The sequence below is a fragment of the Dendrobates tinctorius genome, unplaced genomic scaffold (genome assembly GCF_039654945.1).
Source record: "Dendrobates tinctorius isolate UK_male_01 unplaced genomic scaffold, ASM3965494v1 ptg000019l, whole genome shotgun sequence".
In the NCBI taxonomy this organism is placed as follows: domain Eukaryota; kingdom Metazoa; phylum Chordata; class Amphibia; order Anura; family Dendrobatidae; genus Dendrobates; species Dendrobates tinctorius.
In genome coordinates this window covers 46,474,938-46,497,026 of record NW_027361687.1, presented here as the reverse complement: position 1 = coordinate 46,497,026, position 22,089 = coordinate 46,474,938, and the positions used below count along the sequence as shown (strand labels likewise).

Here is a 22,089-nt window from a genome sequence, read left to right as displayed (position 1 = left end):
AGCTATTTTTTCATTCCTATTACGTTTGGGATATTACTAGCACTTCTTTTGCCATCCAGCTTGTCTTATTACAAGAGGATTGTGAACACCACAGCAGGGTTTTTTATACTTTCCTTCCTTAAATAAGATTTGGTTCAGGTGATCGCCTAATCAGAAGCACATTAAGTAGAATGAGGTGTACTCTGGTTGGAATTCAAATGACACTGGAATGGAATGGCTGTCAGACATGTAGAGAAGCTGATTTTTATACAACTGTGCAGTGGTCTCTTAATTTTTGCCAGAGCTGTATATACAGGAGATGCCCAGGTTATACTAGCTCTACATATATAATTATATACAGTAGAAACCCAGGTCATACCAGTTGTTCATATACAGAATATACCCAGGTTATATCAGCATGCAGAAGAAAAGTAACACACATTCTAAAACACATCTGGAAATAGTGTGTGGTTTTGCTTTTATCGTACATAAATCATGTGGCAAGGCTCCTTAAAGGGTTGATATTGACTTTTAGAATTGCTCCTTCCAATAGCTGGCAGTAGAGATCCCGTCCTCTGTCTCCCTTAAGAGACAATTTGCACATAAAACTTCTCAGAGAAGCATTGCATGGACTAAACGTCTCCTTACACCAGTTGGCACTCTACACAAACAAAAGTTTTACTCCATAGAACCCCATCGGAGACCTCTCATCGAGCCAAATGAGAACTCTTGCTTTGCACTGAGGAGGAGTAAATATCCCGAAACATGTGTCTATAAATAGAATGCTTGGTTTGGCTATTATGTCAAATGCCAAGATTTGTTAATGAGTCCATGTTGACTTCTGGAATTGCGCCTTCCAATAGGTGGTGCTAGAGTTCAAGCTCTTTCTCTCTGAAGAGCTAATTTGCTTATAGAATTTCTCAGAGGAGCATTGCATGGCCTATGCCTGCTTGGCTCTCTCCACAATGAGAGGTTACCCCTCAGACCTTAATTGTTGCGTTATCATCCCTAACTAGTCTTCAGTACAAGAGGAATGCTGCCAGTCATTATGACTCCGTCCTTATATAGTCATATGACATGTATTTTCTGTTAATCAATTTGCACAGCAGCGCTGTAAAGTGAGTTTTCCACCATTTTACAATTTGCCCTCTAGTGGCCCAAAGGTCTTATTTCTTTTATTTCTATAATTTCCCCATCCTGTGTCAGCACGTGAGATTGCAGTGAATCATTTTAGTGAATGGGTTGGGAGCAATCATGGAGGGATCGTGTGGGGTCTCATTTATGTGCTGACTGGCTGAGATAAGAATCCTATTCTCCGCACATTGCTCTAGGGGTTTCCTGACAGAGATCAGCAGATGGAGAGAAGAACAAGAATTATACTATTTAATTATAGCTCGCGATTACAAGGTGGGGACCTCAAACCTGGTAGCATAGAAATGCTGAAACTTTTAGTTCTACACAAACAAGTTCTTCAATGTCTTCTCCGTCCATGCTGAAACTTATCTCATGATGGCCATGAAAATAAATAGAATATGTTAAGTAAATGATTGTTAAAAGCAATGTAAGTCCATTCCATAGTGTTTCTGGTGTAGAAATTGCAATATCTTCTACTAATCCTGAATTACACCCTGTATTATACCCCAGAGCTGCACTCACTATTCTGCTGGTGTAGTCACTGTGTACATACATTACTGATCCTGAGTTACATCCTGTATTATACCCCAGAGCTGCACTCACTATTCTGCTGGTGGAGTCACTGTGTACACACATTACATTACTGATCCTGAGTTACATCCTGTATTATACTCCAGAGCTGCACTCACTATTCTGCTGGTGCAGTCACTGTGTACATACATTACATTACTGATCCTGTACTGATCCTGAGTTACATCCTGTATTATACCCCAGAGCTGCACTCACTATTCTGCTGGTGCAGTCACTGTGTACATACATTACATTACTGATCCGGAGTTACATCCTGTATTATTATTATTATTGTTATTTATTTATATAGCACCATTGGTTCCATGGTGCTGTCTGTACATGAGAAGGGGTTACATACAAATTACAGATATCACTTACAGTAAACAAACTAACAATGACAGACTGATACAGAGGGGAGAGAGGACCCTGCCCTTTCGGGCTTACATGCTACAGGATGGTGGGGAAGGAGACAGTAGGTTGGTGGGTTGCAGCAGTTCCGGTCTTGGTTGAGGTGATATCACCGGTAGTGGTAAGAGAGAAGGAGGCAGCGGGGATCATTGCAGGCTGTAGGCTTTCCTGAAGGGGTGGGTTTTCAGGTTCCCTCTGAAGGAACCGAGTGTGGTTGATAGTCGGACGTGTTGGGGCAGTGAATTCCAGAGGATGGGGGCTATTCGGGAGAAGTCTTGGAGGCGGTTGGGTGAGGAGCGAATAAGTGTGGAGGAGAGAAGGAGGTCTTGGGAGGACCCGAGATTACGTGAGGGAAGGTATCGGGAGATTAGTTCAGAGACAAATGGGGGAGACAGGTTATAGATGGCCTTGTAGGTTAGAATTAGTAATTTGAACTGGATACGCTGAGGGAATAGGAGCCAGTGAAGAGATTTGCAGAGGGGAGAAGCGGAGGAGTAGCGAGGAGAGAGATGAATTAGTCGGGCGGCAGAGTTAAGGATGGACTGGAGAGGTGCGAGGGTGTTAGCAGGGAGACCACAGAAAAGGATGTTGCAGTAGTCGAGGCGGGAGATGATGAGGGCATGCACAAGCATTTTAGTAGATTGAGGGTTGAGGAAAGGACGGATTCTGGAAATATTTTTGAGCTGTAGGCGACAGGAGGTAGAAAGCGCTTAGATGTGTGGTTTGAAGGACAGGGCAGAGTCAAAGGTTACTCCGAGGCAGCGGACTTCTGGTACTGGGGAAAGTGTGATGTCATTAATTGTTATAGCTAGGTCGGGTAAAGAAGATCTGTGAGATGGAGGAAAGATGATGAGTTCAGATTTGTCTACATTGAGTTTGAGGAAGCGGGAGGAGAAGGAGGATATGGCTGATAGACACTCTGGGATTCTGGACAGCAGAGAGGTGACGTCTGGGCCAGAGAGGTAGATCTGAGTGTCATCAGCATAAAGGTGGTAGTGGAATCCGTGGGACTTTATGAGTTGCCCCAGGCCAAGGGTATAGATTGAGAAGAGTAGGGGTCCTAAAACAGAGCCTTGGGGGACTCCAACAGAGAGAGGGTGGGATGAGGAGGTGGTGTGGGAGTGGGAGACGCTGAATGTGCGGTTGCAAAGGTATGAGGAGATTCAGGATAGGGCAAGGTCTTTGATGCTGAAGGAAGAGAGGATCTGTAGTAGGAGGCAGTGGTCAACTGTGTCAAATGCAGCGGACAGGTCTAGAAGCAGGAGTATAGAGTATTGTCCATTTGAATTGGCTGTAAGTAGGTCGTTAGTAATTTTGGTCAGGGCTGTCTCAGTGGAGTGATGGGGGCGGAAACCAGATTGTAGATTGTCAAAGTGCGAGTTAGATGATAGGTGGGAGGAAAGTTCTGTGTGGATGTGCTGTTCCAGGAGTTTGGAAGCGAATGGGAGCAACGATATTGGGCAATAGCTGGACATAGCGGTTGGGTCGAGGGTTGGCTTTTTAAGGATAGGCGTGATTGTGGCATGCTTGAAAGCAGAAGGGAAGGTACCGGACGTTAGTGATAGCTTGAAGAGGTTGGTTAGGGATGGGATAAGTGTGGTGATGAGGTTGGGGAGGAGGTGGGATGGGATGGGGTCAAGTGCACAGGTTGTGAGGTGCGTTTTGGAGAAGAGGCGATTAAGTTCCCCTTCAGTGATGTTGGAGAGTGAGGTTATATATATATTAGGTTATTATACCCCAGAGCTGCACTCACTATTCTGCTGGTGCAGTCACTGTGTACATACATTACATTACTGATCCTGTACTGATCCTGAGTTACATCCTGTATTCTACTCCAGAGCTGCACTCACTATTCTGCTGGTGCAGTCACTGTGTACATACATTACATTACTGATCCTGAGTTACATCCTGTATTATACCCCAGAGCTGCACTCACTATTCTGCTGGTGCAGTCACTGTATACATACATTACATTACTGATCCTGAGTTATATCCTGTATTATACCCCAGAGCTACACTCACTATTCTGCTGGTGCAGTCACTGTGTACATACATTACATTACTGATCCTGAGTTACATCCTGTATTATACCCCAGAGCTGCACTCACTATTCTCTGGTGCAGTCACTGTGTACACACATTACATTACTGATCCTGAGTTACATCCTGTATTATACCCCAGAGCTGCACTCACTATTCTCTGGTGCAGTCACTGTGTACACACATTACATTACTGATCCTGAGTTACATCCTGTATTATACCCCAGAGCTGCACTCACTATTCTGCTGGTGCAGTCACTGTGTACATACATTACATTACTGATCCTGTACTGATCCTGAGTTACATCCTGTATTATACCCCAGAGCTGCACTCACTATTCTGCTGGTGGAGTCACTGTGTACATACATTACACTACTGATCCTGTACTGATCCTGAGTTACATCCTGTATTATACCCCAGAGCTGCACTCACTATTCTGCTGGTGGAGTCACTGTGTACATACATTACATTACTGATCCTGAGTTACATCCTGTATTATCCTCCAGAGCTGCACTCACTATTCTGCTGGTGGAGTCACTGTGTACATACATTACATTACTGATCCTGAGTTACATCCTGTATTATACCCCAGAGCTGCACTCACTATTCTGCTGGTGCAGTCACTGTGTACATACATTACATTACTGATCCTGAGTTACATCCTGTATTATACCCCAGAGCTGCACTCACTATTCTGCTGGTGCAGTCACTGTGTACATACATTACATTACTGATCCTGAGTTACATCCTGTATTATACCCCAGAGCTGCACTCACTATTCTGCTGGTGCAGTCACTGTGTACATACATTACATTACTGATCCTGTACTGATCCTGAGTTACATCCTGTATTATACCCCAGAGCTGCACTCACTATTCTGCTGGTGGAGTCACTGTGTACATACATTACATTACTGATCCTGAGTTGCATCCTGTATTATCCTCCAGAGCTGCACTCACTATTCTGCTGGTGGAGTCACTGTGTACATACATTACATTACTGATCTTGAGTTACATCCTGTATTATACTCACTATTCTGCTGGTGGAGTCACTGTGTACATACTTTACATTACTGATCCTGAGTTACATTATTCATTAATAACAGAAGGTGATTCCAAACATTGATCACTAAGGTCAGATACAGTTGTGGCCAAAAGTATTGACACCCCTGCAATTCTGTCAGATAATACTCTGTTTCTTCCTGAAAATTATTGTAAACACAAATTCTTTGGTATTATTATCTTCATTTAATTTGTCTTAGGCTGGTTTCACATTAGCGCTTTTTAAGCGCACGCACGGCCGGGGTAGCTCCGCCCCCGAGCCGGCTCTCTGCCCGGCGTGCCCGCCCCTTGCTTGTAGCGCCGCCTCCTAGCGCACAGCGGCGCCTGCGATCGGCGCACCTTATCTTTAGCATAGGGTGCGCAGATCGTGCGCAGGCCGTGCGCTAGTTGCGCTTTGACCTGCGCTGCGCACTTTTGACGGTGCGCGAGCACGCCGAAATCCGAAAAGCAGCGCAGGTCAAAGCGCAACTAGCGCATGGCCTGCGCACGATCTGCGCATCCTATGCTAAAGATAGGGTGCGCCGATCGCAGGCGCCGCTGTGCGCTAGGAGGCGGCGCTACAAGCGCTAATGTGAAACCAGCCTAAAATGAAAAAAACACAAAAAGAATTGTCCTAAAGCCTAATTGGATATACAGTGGGGCAAAAAAGTATTTAGTCAGTCAGCAATAGTGCAAGTTCCACCACTTAAAAAGATGAGAGGCGTCTGTAATTTACATCATAGGTAGACCTCAACTATGGGAGACAAACTGAGAAAAAAAAATCCAGAAAATCACATTGTCTGGTTTTTTTTCATTTTATTTGCATATTATGGTGGAAAATAAGTATTTGGTCAGAAACAAAATGTAATCTCAATACTTTGTGATATATCCTTTGTTGGCAATGACAGAGGTCAAACGTTTTCTGTTAGTCTTCACAAGGTTGCCACACACTGTTGTTGGTATGTTGGCCCATTCCTCCATGCAGATCTCCTCTAGAGCAGTGATGTTTTTGGCTTTTCGCTTGGCAACACGGACTTTCAACTCCCTCCAAAGGTTTTCTATAGGGTTGAGATCTGGAGACTGGCTAGGCCACTCCAGGACCTTGAAATGCTTCTTACGAAGCCACTCCTTCGTTGCCCTGTCAGTGTGCTTTGGATCATTGTCATGTTGAAAGACCCAGCCACGTTTCATATTCAATGCCCTTGCTGATGGAAGGAGGTTTGCACTCAAAATCTCACGATACATGGCCCCATTCATTCTTTCATGTACCCGGATCAGTCGTCCTGGCCCCTTTGCAGAGAAACAGCCCCAAAGCATGATGTTTCCACCACCATGCTTTACAGTAGGTATGGTGTTTGATGGATGCAACTCAGTATTCTTTTTCCTCCAAACACGACAAGTTGTGTTTCTACCAAACAGTTCCAGTTTGGTTTCATCAGACCATAGGACATTCTCCCAAAACTCCTCTGGATCATCCAAATGCTCTCTAGCAAACTTCAGACGGGCCCGGACATGTACAGGCTTAAGCAGTGGGACACGTCTGGCACTGCAGGATCTGAGTCCATGGTGGCGTAGTGTGTTACTTATGGTAGGCCTTGTTACATTGGTCCCAGCTCTCTGCAGTTCATTCACTAGGTCCCCCCGCGTGGTTCTGGGATTTTTGCTCACCGTTCTTGTGATCATTCTGACCCCACAGGGTGGGATTTTGCGTGGAGCACCAGATCGAGGGAGATTATCAGTGGTCTTGTATGTCTTCCATTTTCTAATTATTGCTCCCACAGTTGATTTCTTCACTCCAAGCTGGTTGGCTATTGCAGATTCAGTCTTCCCAGCCTGGTGCAGGGCTACAATTTTGTTTCTCATGTCCTTTGACAGCTCTTTGGTCTTCACCATAGTGGAGTTTGGAGTCAGACTGTTTGAGGGTGTGCACAGGTGTCTTTTTATGCTGATAAGAAGTTTAAACAGGTGCCATTACTACAGGTAATGAGTGGAGGAAAGAGGAGACTCTTAAAGAAGAAGTTACAGGTCTGTGAGAGCCAGAAATCTTGATTGCTTGTTTCTGACCAAATACTTATTTTCCACCATAATATGCAAATAAAAGGAAAAAAAAACAGACAATGTGATTTTCTGGATTTTTTTTTCTCAGTTTGTCTCCCATAGTTGAGGTCTACCTATGATGTAAATTACAGACGCCTCTCATCTTTTTAAGTGGTGGAACTTGCACTATTGCTGACTGACTAAATACTTTTTGGCCCCACTGTAATTCCACACCAAACAAAAATAAAAGAGGGTGGACAAAAGTATTGGCACTGTTCGAAAACTCATGTGATGCTTCTCTAATTTGTGTAATTAACAGCACCTGTAACTTACCTGTGGCACCTAATAGGTGTTGGCAATAACTAAATCACACTTGCAGCCAGTTGACATGGATTAAAGTTGACTCAACCTCTGTCCTGTGTCCTTGTGTGTACCGCATTGAGCATGGAGAAAAGAAAGAAGACCAAAGAACTGTCTGAGGACTTGAGAAACCAAATTGTGAGGAAGCATGAGCAATCTCAAGGCTACAAGTCCATCTCCAAAGACCTGAATGTTCCTGTGTCTACCGTGCGCAGTGTCATCAAGAAGTTTAAAGCCCATTGCACTGTGGCTAACCTCCCTAGATGTGGACGGAAAAGAAAAATTGACAAGAGATTTCAACGCAAGAATGTGCGGATGTTGGATAAAGAACCTCGACTAACATCCAAACAAGTTCAAGCTGCCCTGCAGTCCGAGGGTACAACAGTGTCAACCCGTACTATCCGTCGGCATCTGAATGAAAAGGGACTGTATGGTAGGAGACCCAGGAAGACCCCACTTCTTACCTCGAGACATAAAAAAGCCAGGCTGGAGTTTGCCAAAACTTACTTGAAAAAGCCTAAAACGTTTTGGAAGAATGTTCTCTGGTCAGATGAGACAAAAGTAGAACTTATGGGCAAAGGCATCAACATAGAGTTTACAGGAGAAAAAAAGAGGCATTCAAAGAAAAAAACACGGTCCCTACAGTCAAACATGGCGGAGGTTCCCTGATGTTTTGGGGTTGCTTTGCTGCCTCTGGCACTGGACTGCTTGACCATGTGCATGGCATCATGAAGTCAGAAGACTACCAACAAATTTTGCAGCATAATGTAGGGCCCAGTGAGAGAAAGCTGGGTCTTCCAGCAGGACAATGACCCAGAACACACTTCAAAAAGCACTAGAAAATGGTTTGAGAGAAAGAACTGGAGACTTCTAAGGCTGAGTTCACACGTGGCGTTTTTTTCGCGTTTCCGCGGCAGTTTTAACCGCGCTATTTTGCCGCGAAAACGCAAAAAATAAGCATCCCATGCATTCCTATAGGATTCCGCAATGCTGTGCTAATGCTGCGGTTTTTACCGCGGCGGAATCGCTTCGCGGTAAAAACCGCAGCATGCTCATTAATTTGCGGAATCGCGGCGATCCCGCACCCATAGGAATGCATTGTTCCGCTTATTTCCCGCATGTGGCTGTGCACACCATGCGGAAAGTAAGCAGAACAATTGCGGATGGTACCCACGGTCCGGAGGAGAGGAGACTGTCCTCCGGGCTTTGGGTACCATATCCCTGTAAAAAATAGAATGTAAAATAAAAAATATTGTTATTCTTACCTTCCGACGTCCCGCGCAGCCTTTCCGCTTCTCTTCACGCTCCCGTTCCCAGTAATCCTTTGCGAAAATGCCCGCGATGGCGTCCGTTCTCGCGGGATCGCGAAGTCTCGCGGTCATTCGCGCGACGTCATCGCGAATTACCGCGAGACGTCGCGATCCCGCGAGAACGGACGCCATCGCGGGCATTTTCGCAAAGGATTACTGGGAACGGCTGCGCAGGACGCCGGAAGGTGAGAATAACACCATTTTTTATTTTTTTTTAAATTTTATCTTTTACTACTGATGCTGCATAGGCGGCCTCAGTAGTAAAAAGTTGGTCACACTCATCAAACACTGTGTTTGACGAGTGTGACCAACCTGTCAATCAGTTCTCCAAGCGATGCTACAGATCGCTTGGAAAACGCTAGCATTTTGCAAGCTAATTACTCTTGCAAAATGCTAGTTTTTCCGCGGGAAAATCGCGGGAATTTAAAATGCGATTTTCCCGCGGAATGGAATTCCGGAATTCTCGCGGTAATTTCCAAAGAAGAATGGTCTAAAATTCCAGCAGAGCATTGTAAGAAACTCATTGATGGTTACCGGAAGCGGTTGGTCACAGTTATTTTGGCTAAAGGTTGTGCAACCAAGTATTAGGCTGAGGGTGCCAATACTTTTGTCTGGCCAATTTTTGGAGTTTTGTGTGAAATGATCAATGTTTTGCTTTTTGCTTCATTCTCTTTTGTGTTTTTTCATTTAAGACAAATTAAATGAAGATAATAATACCAAAGAATTTGTGTTTGCAATCATTTTCAGGAAGAAACTGAATATTATCTGACAGAATTGCAGGGGTGTCAATACTTCTGGCCACAACTGTATCAGCCAGTGACCTCCGGTCAGGATCTCCTGGGGTGACGTTCGGACATTACACCCCCGGACACTATTGCAGCAGTGCAGTATAATAGATCTGTAGGTGTCCCGGGCTGGCTGGTTGTGTACACAGGTGCTAGGTAGAATGGGGCGTCCTATTCTGTACACAGCGCATACTCTTACACAAAGGCCTTAGGAACATGTTGAAAAGCCTTTTGTGTGGTGTAACACAATCTTAATGTGTCGCTCAGTGCGGATTCACATTAGAAAGAATCTCAGCCAGTCTGTGTCAGCCTGAAAGAAATACAGCTCAGCCCCCACCCAGCACCTGGAGGGGCAAGAGAGTCCAGAAACCCAAATATGTCCCTCGGATGACATATTACACGGGAGAGAGCACAGACGTGATTCCTGTGCGCTATACAGCAGTCCACCCTGTCGATCGGTGCCTAATTCACTCTAAAATTGGTTCTGTGCCAATCTCAGATCATAGTCAACAAATGTCACGGTTGGCACCACCGTTACAGAGAAGGGTCACCAAGTGCTGAGGAGCAAAGGGCAGAAAAGTCACCAACACTCTGCGGATCCCATGACTGCAGAGTCCAGACGTCCTCTGGTATCAGCACAAACACTGCGCCCCCGCCGGGAGCTTCACGGCCGAGCAGCTGATTGTTGTCGTACATCACCAAGCACAATGCCAAGCGTCGAATGGAGTGGAGTAAAGCCACCATGACTGGACTCTGGAGGAAACGTGTTCTGTGGAGTGACGGATCACACTTGTTTAGCTGGGTCTCATGGAGGGCTGTTGGTTTGGTGAATGCCTGGAGAACGTTACTTGCCTTGACTCAAGTCAATAGCATCTTGCCTAATATTTAGTTCAATGTATTCAAGAAAGCACAGAAGCTCCACATACAGCAAGGAGGTCATCTGTGTAACCACCATAATAACATGGTTTACTCCCTTAAAACGGGTTTCTTTCAGTGTAGATACATAAGCTATAAAAAAAATACTGGCTACAGAAGGGGTTAATTTAGGTCCCATCCTGGCACCCCTCACCTGAAAAATTAATTCCCCATTGGAAGAAAGATAAATATATTGGAATAAACATTATACACCCCCGGGGTGACAGGGCAAAGATGGCAGGACGAGATTACTGCCTTTAAGGCTACGGCCCACCATCAGGCGTAGTAGCGGTCTGATTGCCGCACTTGTTTGTCAGTACATGCGGATTCACCACATCCAATGGGTCAAAAGCCACAACGGACAGTAGTGTCCCCTCTACAGAGATTGATGAGAAAATAGAAACCGGTCTTAGGAGCGCAGGAAAGAGACTCAGACAAGAGATGGGGTTAAACCACAACGCGTTTCATCCACCTGATGAAGATAGATCCTCCGTCGAAACGCGTTGTGGTTTAACCCCATCTCTTGTCTGAGTCTCTTTCCTGCGCTCCTAAGACCGGTTTCCATTTTCTCATTGCTCCTATCCTCCATTGGAGGTTTTCGGCTGGAGCTGCGGTGGAGACCTGACATCCGCGTCTGCCCCTGGGTTGCTTCCTAAGCGCTCCTCTATGACCGCTTATCACTGACTCTCATCCTCTACAGAGATTGACATGCTCCGGCTTGTAAACCCGCACCACAGTGGGCAGGAGATTTCTATAAAGCCCATCCACTGTGCTGGTAATGTAGAACGCAGCGTTTTGTACGCAGCACAGGTGGGCTGTATCCAAAACGCTGCTATTTCCTGACAATGGGCACTGGGCACGCAGCCTAAGGAATCCTGCCATATCCTGTACAGTAGTTGTGGTAAATCGCTCAGCTCTTGAGCTCAACATAACATATTTAGGAGAACAGCGCCCCCTGGTGAAGAAAGATGGAGCTTAATCCTACCCGTTAAAAAACTGGACTTGTTTCACTGTTGAAAAGTAAGGTACAGGATAACTACTCTGACACTCGGGGTACAGGATAATGATACAGACACTCAGGGTACAGGATAATGTCACTGACACTCGGGGTACAGGATAATGACGCTGACACTCGGGGTACAGGATAATGTCACTGACACTCGGGGTACAGGATAATGACGCTGACACTCGGGGTACAGGATAACTACTCTGACACTCGGGGTACAGGATAATGATACAGACACTCAGGGTACAGGATAATGTCACTGACACTCGGGGTACAGGATAATGACACTGATATTCAGGGTACAGGATAATGATACAGACACTCAGGGTACAGGATAATGTCACTGACACTTTGGGTACAGGATAATGACGCTGACACCCAGGGTACAGGATAATGACACTGATATTCAGGGTAAAGGATAATGACGCTGACACTCAGGGTACAGGATAATGACACTGACACTCGGGGTACAGGATAATGACACTGATATTCAGGGTACAGGATAATGACGCTGACACTCGGGGTACAGGATAATGTCACTGACACTTGGGGTACAGGATAATGACGCTGACACCCAGGGTACAGGATAATGACACTGATATTCAGGGTACAGGATAATGACGCTGACATTCAGGGTACAGGATAATGACACTGACACTCGGGGTACAGGATAATGACACTGATATTCAGGGTACAGGATAATGACACTGACACTCGGGGTACAGGATAATGACACTGACACTCGGGGTACAGGATAATGTCACTGACACTCGGGGTACAGGATAATGATACAGACACTCAGGGTACAGGATAATGTCACTGACACTAGGGGTACAGGATAATGACGCTGACACTCGGGGTACAGGATAACTACTCTGACACTCGGGGTACAGGATAATGATACAGACACTCAGGGTACAGGATAATGTCACTGACACTCGGGGTACAGGTTAATGACACTGATATTCAGGGTACAGGATAATGATACAGACACTCAGGGTACAGGATAATGTCACTGACACTTTGGGTACAGGATAATGACGCTGACACCCAGGGTACAGGATAATGACACTGATATTCAGGGTACAGGATAATGACGCTGACACTCAGGGTACAGGATAATGACACTGACACTCGGGGTACAGGAAAATGACACTGATATTCAGGGTACAGGATAATGACACTGACACTCGGGGTACAGGATAATGACACTGACACTCGGGGTACAGGAAAATTACACTGATATTCAGGGTACAGGATAATGACACTGACACTCGGGGTACAGGATAATGACACTGACACTCGGGGTACAGGAAAATGACACTGATATTCAGGGTACAGGATAATGACACTGACACTTGGGGTACAGGAAAATGACACTGACACTCGGGGTACAGGATAATGACACTGACACTGGGGTACAGGATAATGACACTGACACTCGGGGTACAGGATAATGACACTGACACTCGGGGTACAAGATAATGACACTGACACTCGAGGTACAGAATAATGACACTGACACTCGGGGTACAAGATAATGGCCCTGATACTCGGGGTACAGGATAATGACACTGACACTCGGGGTACAGGATAATGATGCTGACACTCGGGTTACAGGATAATGACACTGATACTCGGGGTACAGGATAATGACGCTGACACTTGGGGTACAGGATAATGACACTGACACTCGGGGTACAGGATAATGACACTCGGGGTACAGGATAATGACACTGACACTTGGGGTACAGGATGACACTGACACTCGGGGTACAAGATAATGGCCCTGATACTCGGGGTACAGGATAATGACACTGACACTCGGGGTACAGGATAATGACGCTGACACTCGGGGTACAGGATAATGACACTGATACTTGGGGTACAGGATAATGACGCTGACACTTGGGGTACAGGATAATGACACTGACACTCAGGGTACAGGATAATGACCCTGACACTCGGGGTTCAGGATAATGACACTGACACTCGTGGTACAGGATAATGACACTGACACTTGGGGTACAGGATAATGACACTGACGCTGGGGGTACAGGATAATGACGCTGACACTCGGGGTACAGGATAATGACACTGACACTCGGGGTATGGGATAATGACACTGACACTTGGGGTACAGGATAATGACACTAACACTCGGGGTACATGATAATGACACTGACAGTCGGGGTACAGGATAATGACACTGACACTTGGGGTACAGGATAATGACGCTGACACTCGGGGTACAGGATAATGACACTGACACTCGGGGTACAGTATAATGACACTGACACTCAGGGTACAGGATAATGACGCTGACACTCATTTACAGGATAACGACTCTGATATTCGGGGTACATAATAACACTGACTCGGGATACAGGATAATGACGCTGACACTCGGGGTACAGGATAATGACACTGACACTCGGGGTACAGGAAAATGACACTGATATTCAGGGTACAGGATAATGACACTGACACTCGGGGTACAGGATAATGACACTGACACTCGGGGTACAGGAAAATGACACTGATATTCAGGGTACAGGATAATGACACTGACACTTGGGGTACAGGAAAATGACACTGACACTCGGGGTACAGGATAATGACACTGACACTGGGGTACAGGATAATGACGCTGACACTTGGGGTACAGGATAATGACGCTGACACTCGGGGTACAGGATAATGACACTCGGGGTACAGGATAATGACACTGACACTTGGGGTACAGGATAATGATACTGACACTCGGGGTACAAGATAATGGCCCTGATACTCGGGGTACAGGATAATGACACTGACACTCGGGGTACAGGATAATGACGCTAACACTCGGGGTACAGGATAATGACACTGATACTCGGGGTACAGGATAATGACGCTGACACTTGGGGTACAGGATAATGACACTGACACTCGGGGTACAGGATAATGACCCTGACACTCGGGGTACAGGATAATGACACTGACACTCGTGGTACAGGATAATGACACTGACACTTGGGGTACAGGATAATGACACTGACGCTGGGGGTACAGGATAATGACGCTGACACTCGGGGTACAGGATAATGACACTGACACTCGGGGTATGGGATAATGACACTGACACTTGGGGTACAGGATAATGACACTGACACTCGGGGTACATGATAATGACACTGACACTCGGGGTACAGGATAATAACGCTGACACTCATTTACAGGATAACGACTCTGATATTCGGGGTACATAATAACACTGACTCGGGATACAGGATAATGACGCTGACACTCGGGGTACAGGATAATGACGCTGACACTCGGGGTACAGGATAATGACACTGATACTCGGGGTACAGGATAATGACGCTGACACTTGGGGTACAGGATAATGACACTGTCACTCGGGGTACAGGTTAATGACACTCGGGGTACAGGATAATGACGCTGACACTTGGGGTACAGGATAATGACACTGACACTCGGGGTACAGGTTAATGACACTCGGGGTACAGGATAATGACACTGACACTTGGGGTACAGGATAATGACACTGACACTCAGGGTACAGGATAATGACACTGACACTGGGGGTACAGGATAATGACCCTGACACTCGGGGTACAGGATAATGACCCTGACACTCGGGGTACAGGATAATGACACTGACACTCGTGGTACAGGATAATGACACTGACACTTGGGGTACAGGATAATGACACTGACGCTGGGGGTACAGGATAATGACGCTGACACTCGGGGTACAGGATAATGACGCTGACACTCGGGGTACAGGATAATGACACTGACACTCGGGGTACAGGATAATGACGTTGACACTTGGGGTACAGGATAATGACACTGACACTCGGGGTACAGGTTAATGACACTCGGGGTACAGGATAATGACACTGACACTCGGGGTACAGGATAATGACACTGACACTCAGGGTACAGGATAATGACACTGACACTGGGGGTACAGGATAATGACCCTGACACTCGGGGTACAGGATAATGACCCTGACACTCGGGGTACAGGATAATGACACTGACACTCGTGGTACAGGATAATGACACTGACACATGGGGTACAGGATAATGACACTGACGCTGGGGGTACAGGATAATGACGCTGACACTCGGGGTACAGGATAATGACACTGACACTCGGGGTATGGGATAATGACACTGACACTTGGGGTACAGGATAATGACACTGACACTCGGGGTACATGATAATGACACTGACAGTCAGGGTACAGGATAATGACACTGACACTTGGGGTACAGGATAATGACGCTGACACTCGGGGTACAGGATAATGACACTGACACTCGGGGTACAGGATAATGACACTGATACTCGGGGTACAGGATAATGACGCTGACACTTGGGGTACAGGATAATGACACTGACACTCGGGGTACAGGTTAATGACACTCGGGGTACAGGATAATGACACTGACACTCGGGGTACAGGATAATGACACTGACACTCAGGGTACAGGATAATGACACTGACACTGGGGGTACAGGATAATGACCCTGACACTCGGGGTACAGGATAATGACCCTGACACTCGGGGTACAGGATAATGACACTGACACTCGTGGTACAGGATAATGACACTGACACTTGGGGTACAGGATAATGACAATGACGCTGGGGGTACAGGATAATGACGCTGACACTCGGGGTACAGGATAATGACACTGACACTCGGGGTATGGGATAATGACACTGACACTTGGGGTACAGGATAATGACACTGACACTCGGGGTACATGATAATGACACTGACAGTCGGGGTACAGGATAATGACACTGACACTTGGGGTACAGGATAATGACGCTGACACTCGGGGTACAGGATAATGACACTGACACTCGGGGTACAGGATAATGACACTGACACTCGGGGTACAGGATAATGACGCTGACACTCATTTACAGGATAACGACTCTGATATTCGGGGTACATAATAACACTGACTCGGGATACAGGATAATGACGCTGACACTCGGGGTACAGGATAATGATGCTGACACTCGGGGTACAGGATATTGACACTGATACTCGGGGTACAGGATAAGGACGCTGACACTTGGGGTACAGGATAATGACACTGACACTCGGGGTACAGGTTAATGACACTCGGGGTACAGGATAATGACACTGACACTCGGGGTACAGGATAATGACACTGACACTCAGGGTACAGGATAATGACACTGACACTGGGGGTACAGGATAATGACCCTGACACTCGGGGTACAGGATAATGACCCTGACACTCGGGGTACAGGATAATGACAGTGACACTCGGGGTACAGGATAATGACACTGACACTCGGGGTACAGGATAATGACACTGACACTCGGGGTACAGGATAATGACACTGACACTCGGGGTACAGGATAATGACGCTGACACTCATTTACAGGATAACGACTCTGATATTCGGGTACATAATAACACTGACTCGGGATACAAGATAATGACGCTGACACTCGGGGTACAGGATAATGACGCTGACACTCGGGGTACAGGATAATGACACTGATACTCGGGGTACAGGATAATGACGCTGACACTTGGGGTACAGGATAATGACACTGACACTCGGGGTACAGGTTAATGACACTCGAGGTACAGGATAATGACACTGACACTCGGGGTACAGGATAATGACACTGACACTCAGGGTACAGGATAATGACACTGACACTGGGGGTACAGGACAATGACCCTGACACTCGGGGTACAGGATAATGACCCTGACACTCGGGGTACAGGATAATGACACTGACACTCGGGGTACAGGATAATGACGCTGACACTCGGGGTACAGGTTAATGACACTCGGGGTACAGGATAATGACACTGACACTCAGGGTACAGGATAATGACACTGACACTGGGGGTACAGGATAATGACCCTGACACTCGGGGTACAGGATAATGACCCTGACACTCGGGGTACAGGATAATGACACTGACACTCGTGGTACAGGATAATGACACTGACACTTGGGGTACAGGATAATGACACTGACGCTGGGGGTACAGGATAATGACGCTGACACTCGGGGTACAGGATAATGACACTGACACTCGGGGTACGGGATAATGACACTGACACTTGGGGTACAGGATAATGACACTGACACTCGGGGTACATGATAATGACACTGACAGTCGGGGTACAGGATAATGACACTGACACTTGGGGTACAGGATAATGACGCTGACACTCGGGGTACAGGATAATGACACTGACACTCGGGGTACAGGATAATGACACTGACACTCGGGGTACAGGATAATGACGCTGACACTTGGGGTACAGGATAATAACACTGACACTCGGGGTACAGGTTAATGACACTCGGGGTACAGGATAATGACACTGACACTCAGGGTACAGGATAATGACACTGACACTGGGGGTACAGGATAATGACCCTGACACTCGGGGTACAGGATAATGACCCTGACACTCGGGGTACAGGATAATGACACTGACACTCGTGGTACAGGATAATGACACTGACACTTGGGGTACAGGATAATGACACTGACGCTGGGGGTACAGGATAATGACGCTGACACTCGGGGTACAGGATAATGACACTGACACTCGGGGTACGGGATAATGACACTGACACTTGGGGTACAGGATAATGACACTGACACTCGGGGTACATGATAATGACACTGACAGTCGGGGTACAGGATAATGACACTGACACTTGGGGTACAGGATAATGACGCTGACACTCGGGGTACAGGATAATGACACTGACACTCGGGGTACAGGATAATGACACTGACACTCGGGGTACAGGATAATGACACTGACACTCGGGGTACAGGATAATGACGCTGACACTCATTTACAGGATAACGACTCTGATATTCGGGGTATATAATAACACTGACTCGGGATACAGGATAATGATGCTGACACTCGGGGTACAGGATAATGACGCTGACACTCGGGGTACAGGATAATGACACTGATACTCGGGGTACAGGATAATGACGCTGACACTTGGGGTACAGGATAATGACACTGACACTCGGGGTACAGGTTAATGACACTCGGGGTACAGGATAATGACACTGACACTCGGGGTACAGGATAATGACACTGACACTCAGGGTACAGGATAATGACACTGACACTGGGGGTACAGGATAATGACCCTGACACTCGGGGTACAGGATAATGACCCTGACACTCGGGGTACAGGATAATGACACTGACACTCGTGGTACAGGATAATGACACTGACACTTGGGGTACAGGATAATGACACTGACGCTGGGGGTACAGGATAATGACGCTGACACTCGGGGTACAGGATAATGACACTGACACTCGGGGTACAGGATAATGACACTGACACTTGGGGTACAGGATAATGACACTGACACTCGGGGTACAGGATAATGACGCTGACACTTGGGGTACAGGATAATGACACTGACACTCGGGGTACAGGATAATGACACTGACACTTGGGGTACAGGATAATGACACTGACGCTGGGGGTACAGGATAATGACGCTGACACTCGGGGTACAGGATAATGACACTGACACTCGGGGTACGGGATAATGACACTGACACTCGGGGTACAGGATAATGACACTGACACTCGGGGTACATGATAATGACAGTGACACTTGGGGTACAGGATAATGACACTGACACTTGGGGTACAGGATAATGACGCTGACACTCGGGGTACAGGATAATGACAGTGACACTCGGGGTACAGGATAATGACACTGACACTCGGGGTACAGGATAATGACAATGACACTCATTTACAGGATAACGACTCTGATATTCGGGGTACATAATAACACTGACTCGGGATACAGGATAATGACGCTGACACTCGGGGTACAGGATAATTACACTGACACTCGGGGTACAGGATAATGACACTCGGGGTACAGGATAATTACACTGACACTCGGGGTACAGGATAATGACACTGACACTCGGGATACAGGATAATGACACTCGGGGTACAGGATAATTACACTGACACTCGGGGTACAGGATAATGACACTCGGGGTACAGGATAATTACACTGACACTCGGGGTACAGGATAATGACACTGACACTCGGGATACAGGATAATGACACTCGGGGTACAGGATAATTACACTGACACTCGGGGTACAGGATAATGACAATGATGCATACAACCAGAAAGGTTGCAAATTGTATATATAAAAAAAATGGGAAGTGATCGGTTGCCAAGATCCATTGTGATGATTGGTTGCTACCATCTATATCAAATAAGGGAAGTGCTCCTTAGACGTTGGGGTGCCACAACCAGGGACCAGCCCTCAGTTAGTGGAAATAAAAGTCTCACCTTAGTTATCCATGTAGTGCAGGGATATTTCCTGCCACTGTCTCTCCCTTTCCCATACTGATAGTTCTGCTTCCCATCACTTGTCTGATTACGGCACTATTCCTCTGCACTGTTGTGTATAGTATGTGACTCCTCTGATGTGTTATACTGAGCCTGAAGAAGACACCGGAGGAGTCTGGGAGGCTGCTCTGCTCATCTATTCAGATCCACCACTGAGGACTCTCAATTTTGGCTATTTTGGTTGCTGTGTGTAACTTCTCCCCTAGGTAGCAGGTTTGAGGAATTTCCTGGGGTTGTCGATAACTGATCTTTATTTGGGGTTCAATTCACTGTTTAGTGTAAGCAAAAAAAAAAAATTTCCACAGAACTCCCATCACCCACTGCCTCTTGTTACTGTACTGATGGGCCTCGTAACCATAGTGAGGTTCTCAGCACCGGGGATCAGTATCATAAACTTCCAGACACGCATGCTGTTGGAGAACTTTACAGTTGTCCTCTTCTGGCCGATAACAGACAGCAAGTCACAAAGAGTTAGATGTGAGTGCAGTGTCTCTGAACCATATGCACAGTGTCGGATTGAGGTGCCAAGGGCCCACCAGTAACATTGAGTTTGGGGGCCCACTTTTCACCTGTATAAAAATATTACACAACCCTCGTTCACAAATTTACCTATATCTCTATATAATAATACACTGGGTAGTTTGGTTAATGGATGATGAGATGTTGCTTTTTCTGTACAGAGAGAATCAAGTGAATTATGCTAAGTACTGCCCATACAATAGGATTGGTGGTCTAGAGCTGCACAGGGGCCCACCGGGGGATTGCCCTGTCCACCTATGGGCCAGTCCGAGCCTGCATATATATGTAGTACACTTGTGCCCCCTTCACGCCAAGTCGTACTCTTCACCCTCTCCGCGGACCTTGCGTCCTCATGCCACCTCTCCTGTTTTACTCACCGCTGACGGGCTGTATGTCTGCTTTCCGAATAAGGTCTGCCACTTCCTCATTGCAGCCGTGACCTCCTCGACGATCCTCCCTGGCATACAGGTGGCGATGGCAGACACCGACACAACCTGCAGACAAGCTCAGTCGACTCACATTTAATAGAGGCAAAACCTTTCCCGGCAGTGGGACTATGTAGGGGGGCAGGGAGCGAGTCTCTCTGTGTGCGGACACCTGCCGTCATAACACAATGACACATTTCTTGGATCCCTCCCACTGAATGGGCCTGAATATCCCAGAAGTCATCGCTCTGTCGCTATTAGAGGGTTAATATTTTCATTAAGACCATTCACATTTCAGCAGATTCATCCCATTTTAGGACACCACTTCTTGACCTCCAACTTTTGTAAGGTTGTATGTGGTGGGATGACCAGGAGGGGCGCTGTGGGACCGTTCACAGCATGACTATTTTAAGCCTCTGAAAATCGCTCCGAGGGTGTATGCTAACAGCAGGGCTGGGCTGAGTTACACAATATGGCGGTGATTATTTAACCTGTTCCTTCCCGGATTAAACTTTATTTAGAAAAAAGACCTCAGGTCACCGCCATCCTTCGAGCAGCAGATATTTCATTATCACGCTTACACACAGAAGGCGGGCTGTGAACTAGGTTTACACAGTACTTTCCACAGCAAAGGTCCCACAACAAAATCTGTAGCAAAAAAAAAAAAACGGTGAGGATTTTGTTGTAGATTTTTCCTCAGGGTATCTGCAGAAAATCTTCAATTTCACATTTATTTACCGGTCTTCTGCTCGATCTTGAGCCATGGCGACTTGATGGATGAACGCTCTGTAGGAAGAACATATTTGTCCAAGCCTAGACTGGTCACCAGAGTCTTCTCCACTGTTATCTTGATTCTATCAAGCCATCGGGTTGCTGGTCTTCCTCTTCGCCTTTTTCCTTCTATTCCGACCATGATGTCCAGTTTATACTGCAGACTTTTTTGTGGATTTGCTGCTATTGTAATCCCACCAAGAATTGACACTCTGCAGAGCATAAAATCCACACCTAGTGAGGAAAATGATCAAGGTGCAGATGAGATCTGTGCAGTACTAAAGTGCAGACTTTCGACATGTGGACCAGCGTACACCAATGCATTTCC

General features: G+C 46.6%; 1 protein-coding gene across 1 annotated transcript in view; it reads right to left on the bottom strand.

The window, feature by feature from the left end:
* The window catches only part of ANKRD35 (ankyrin repeat domain 35), a 126,193-nt gene extending 105,051 nt beyond the window's left edge, over positions 1 to 21,142 (bottom strand). Inside the window, exon 1 of the mRNA XM_073566947.1 lies at positions 20,943 to 21,142. Coding sequence (XP_073423048.1) covers positions 20,943 to 21,029 — 87 coding nt within the window. The 5' untranslated portion in view covers positions 21,030 to 21,142. The remainder of the gene's footprint in view (positions 1 to 20,942) is intronic.
* Between the last annotated feature and the right edge of the window lie 947 nt (positions 21,143 to 22,089).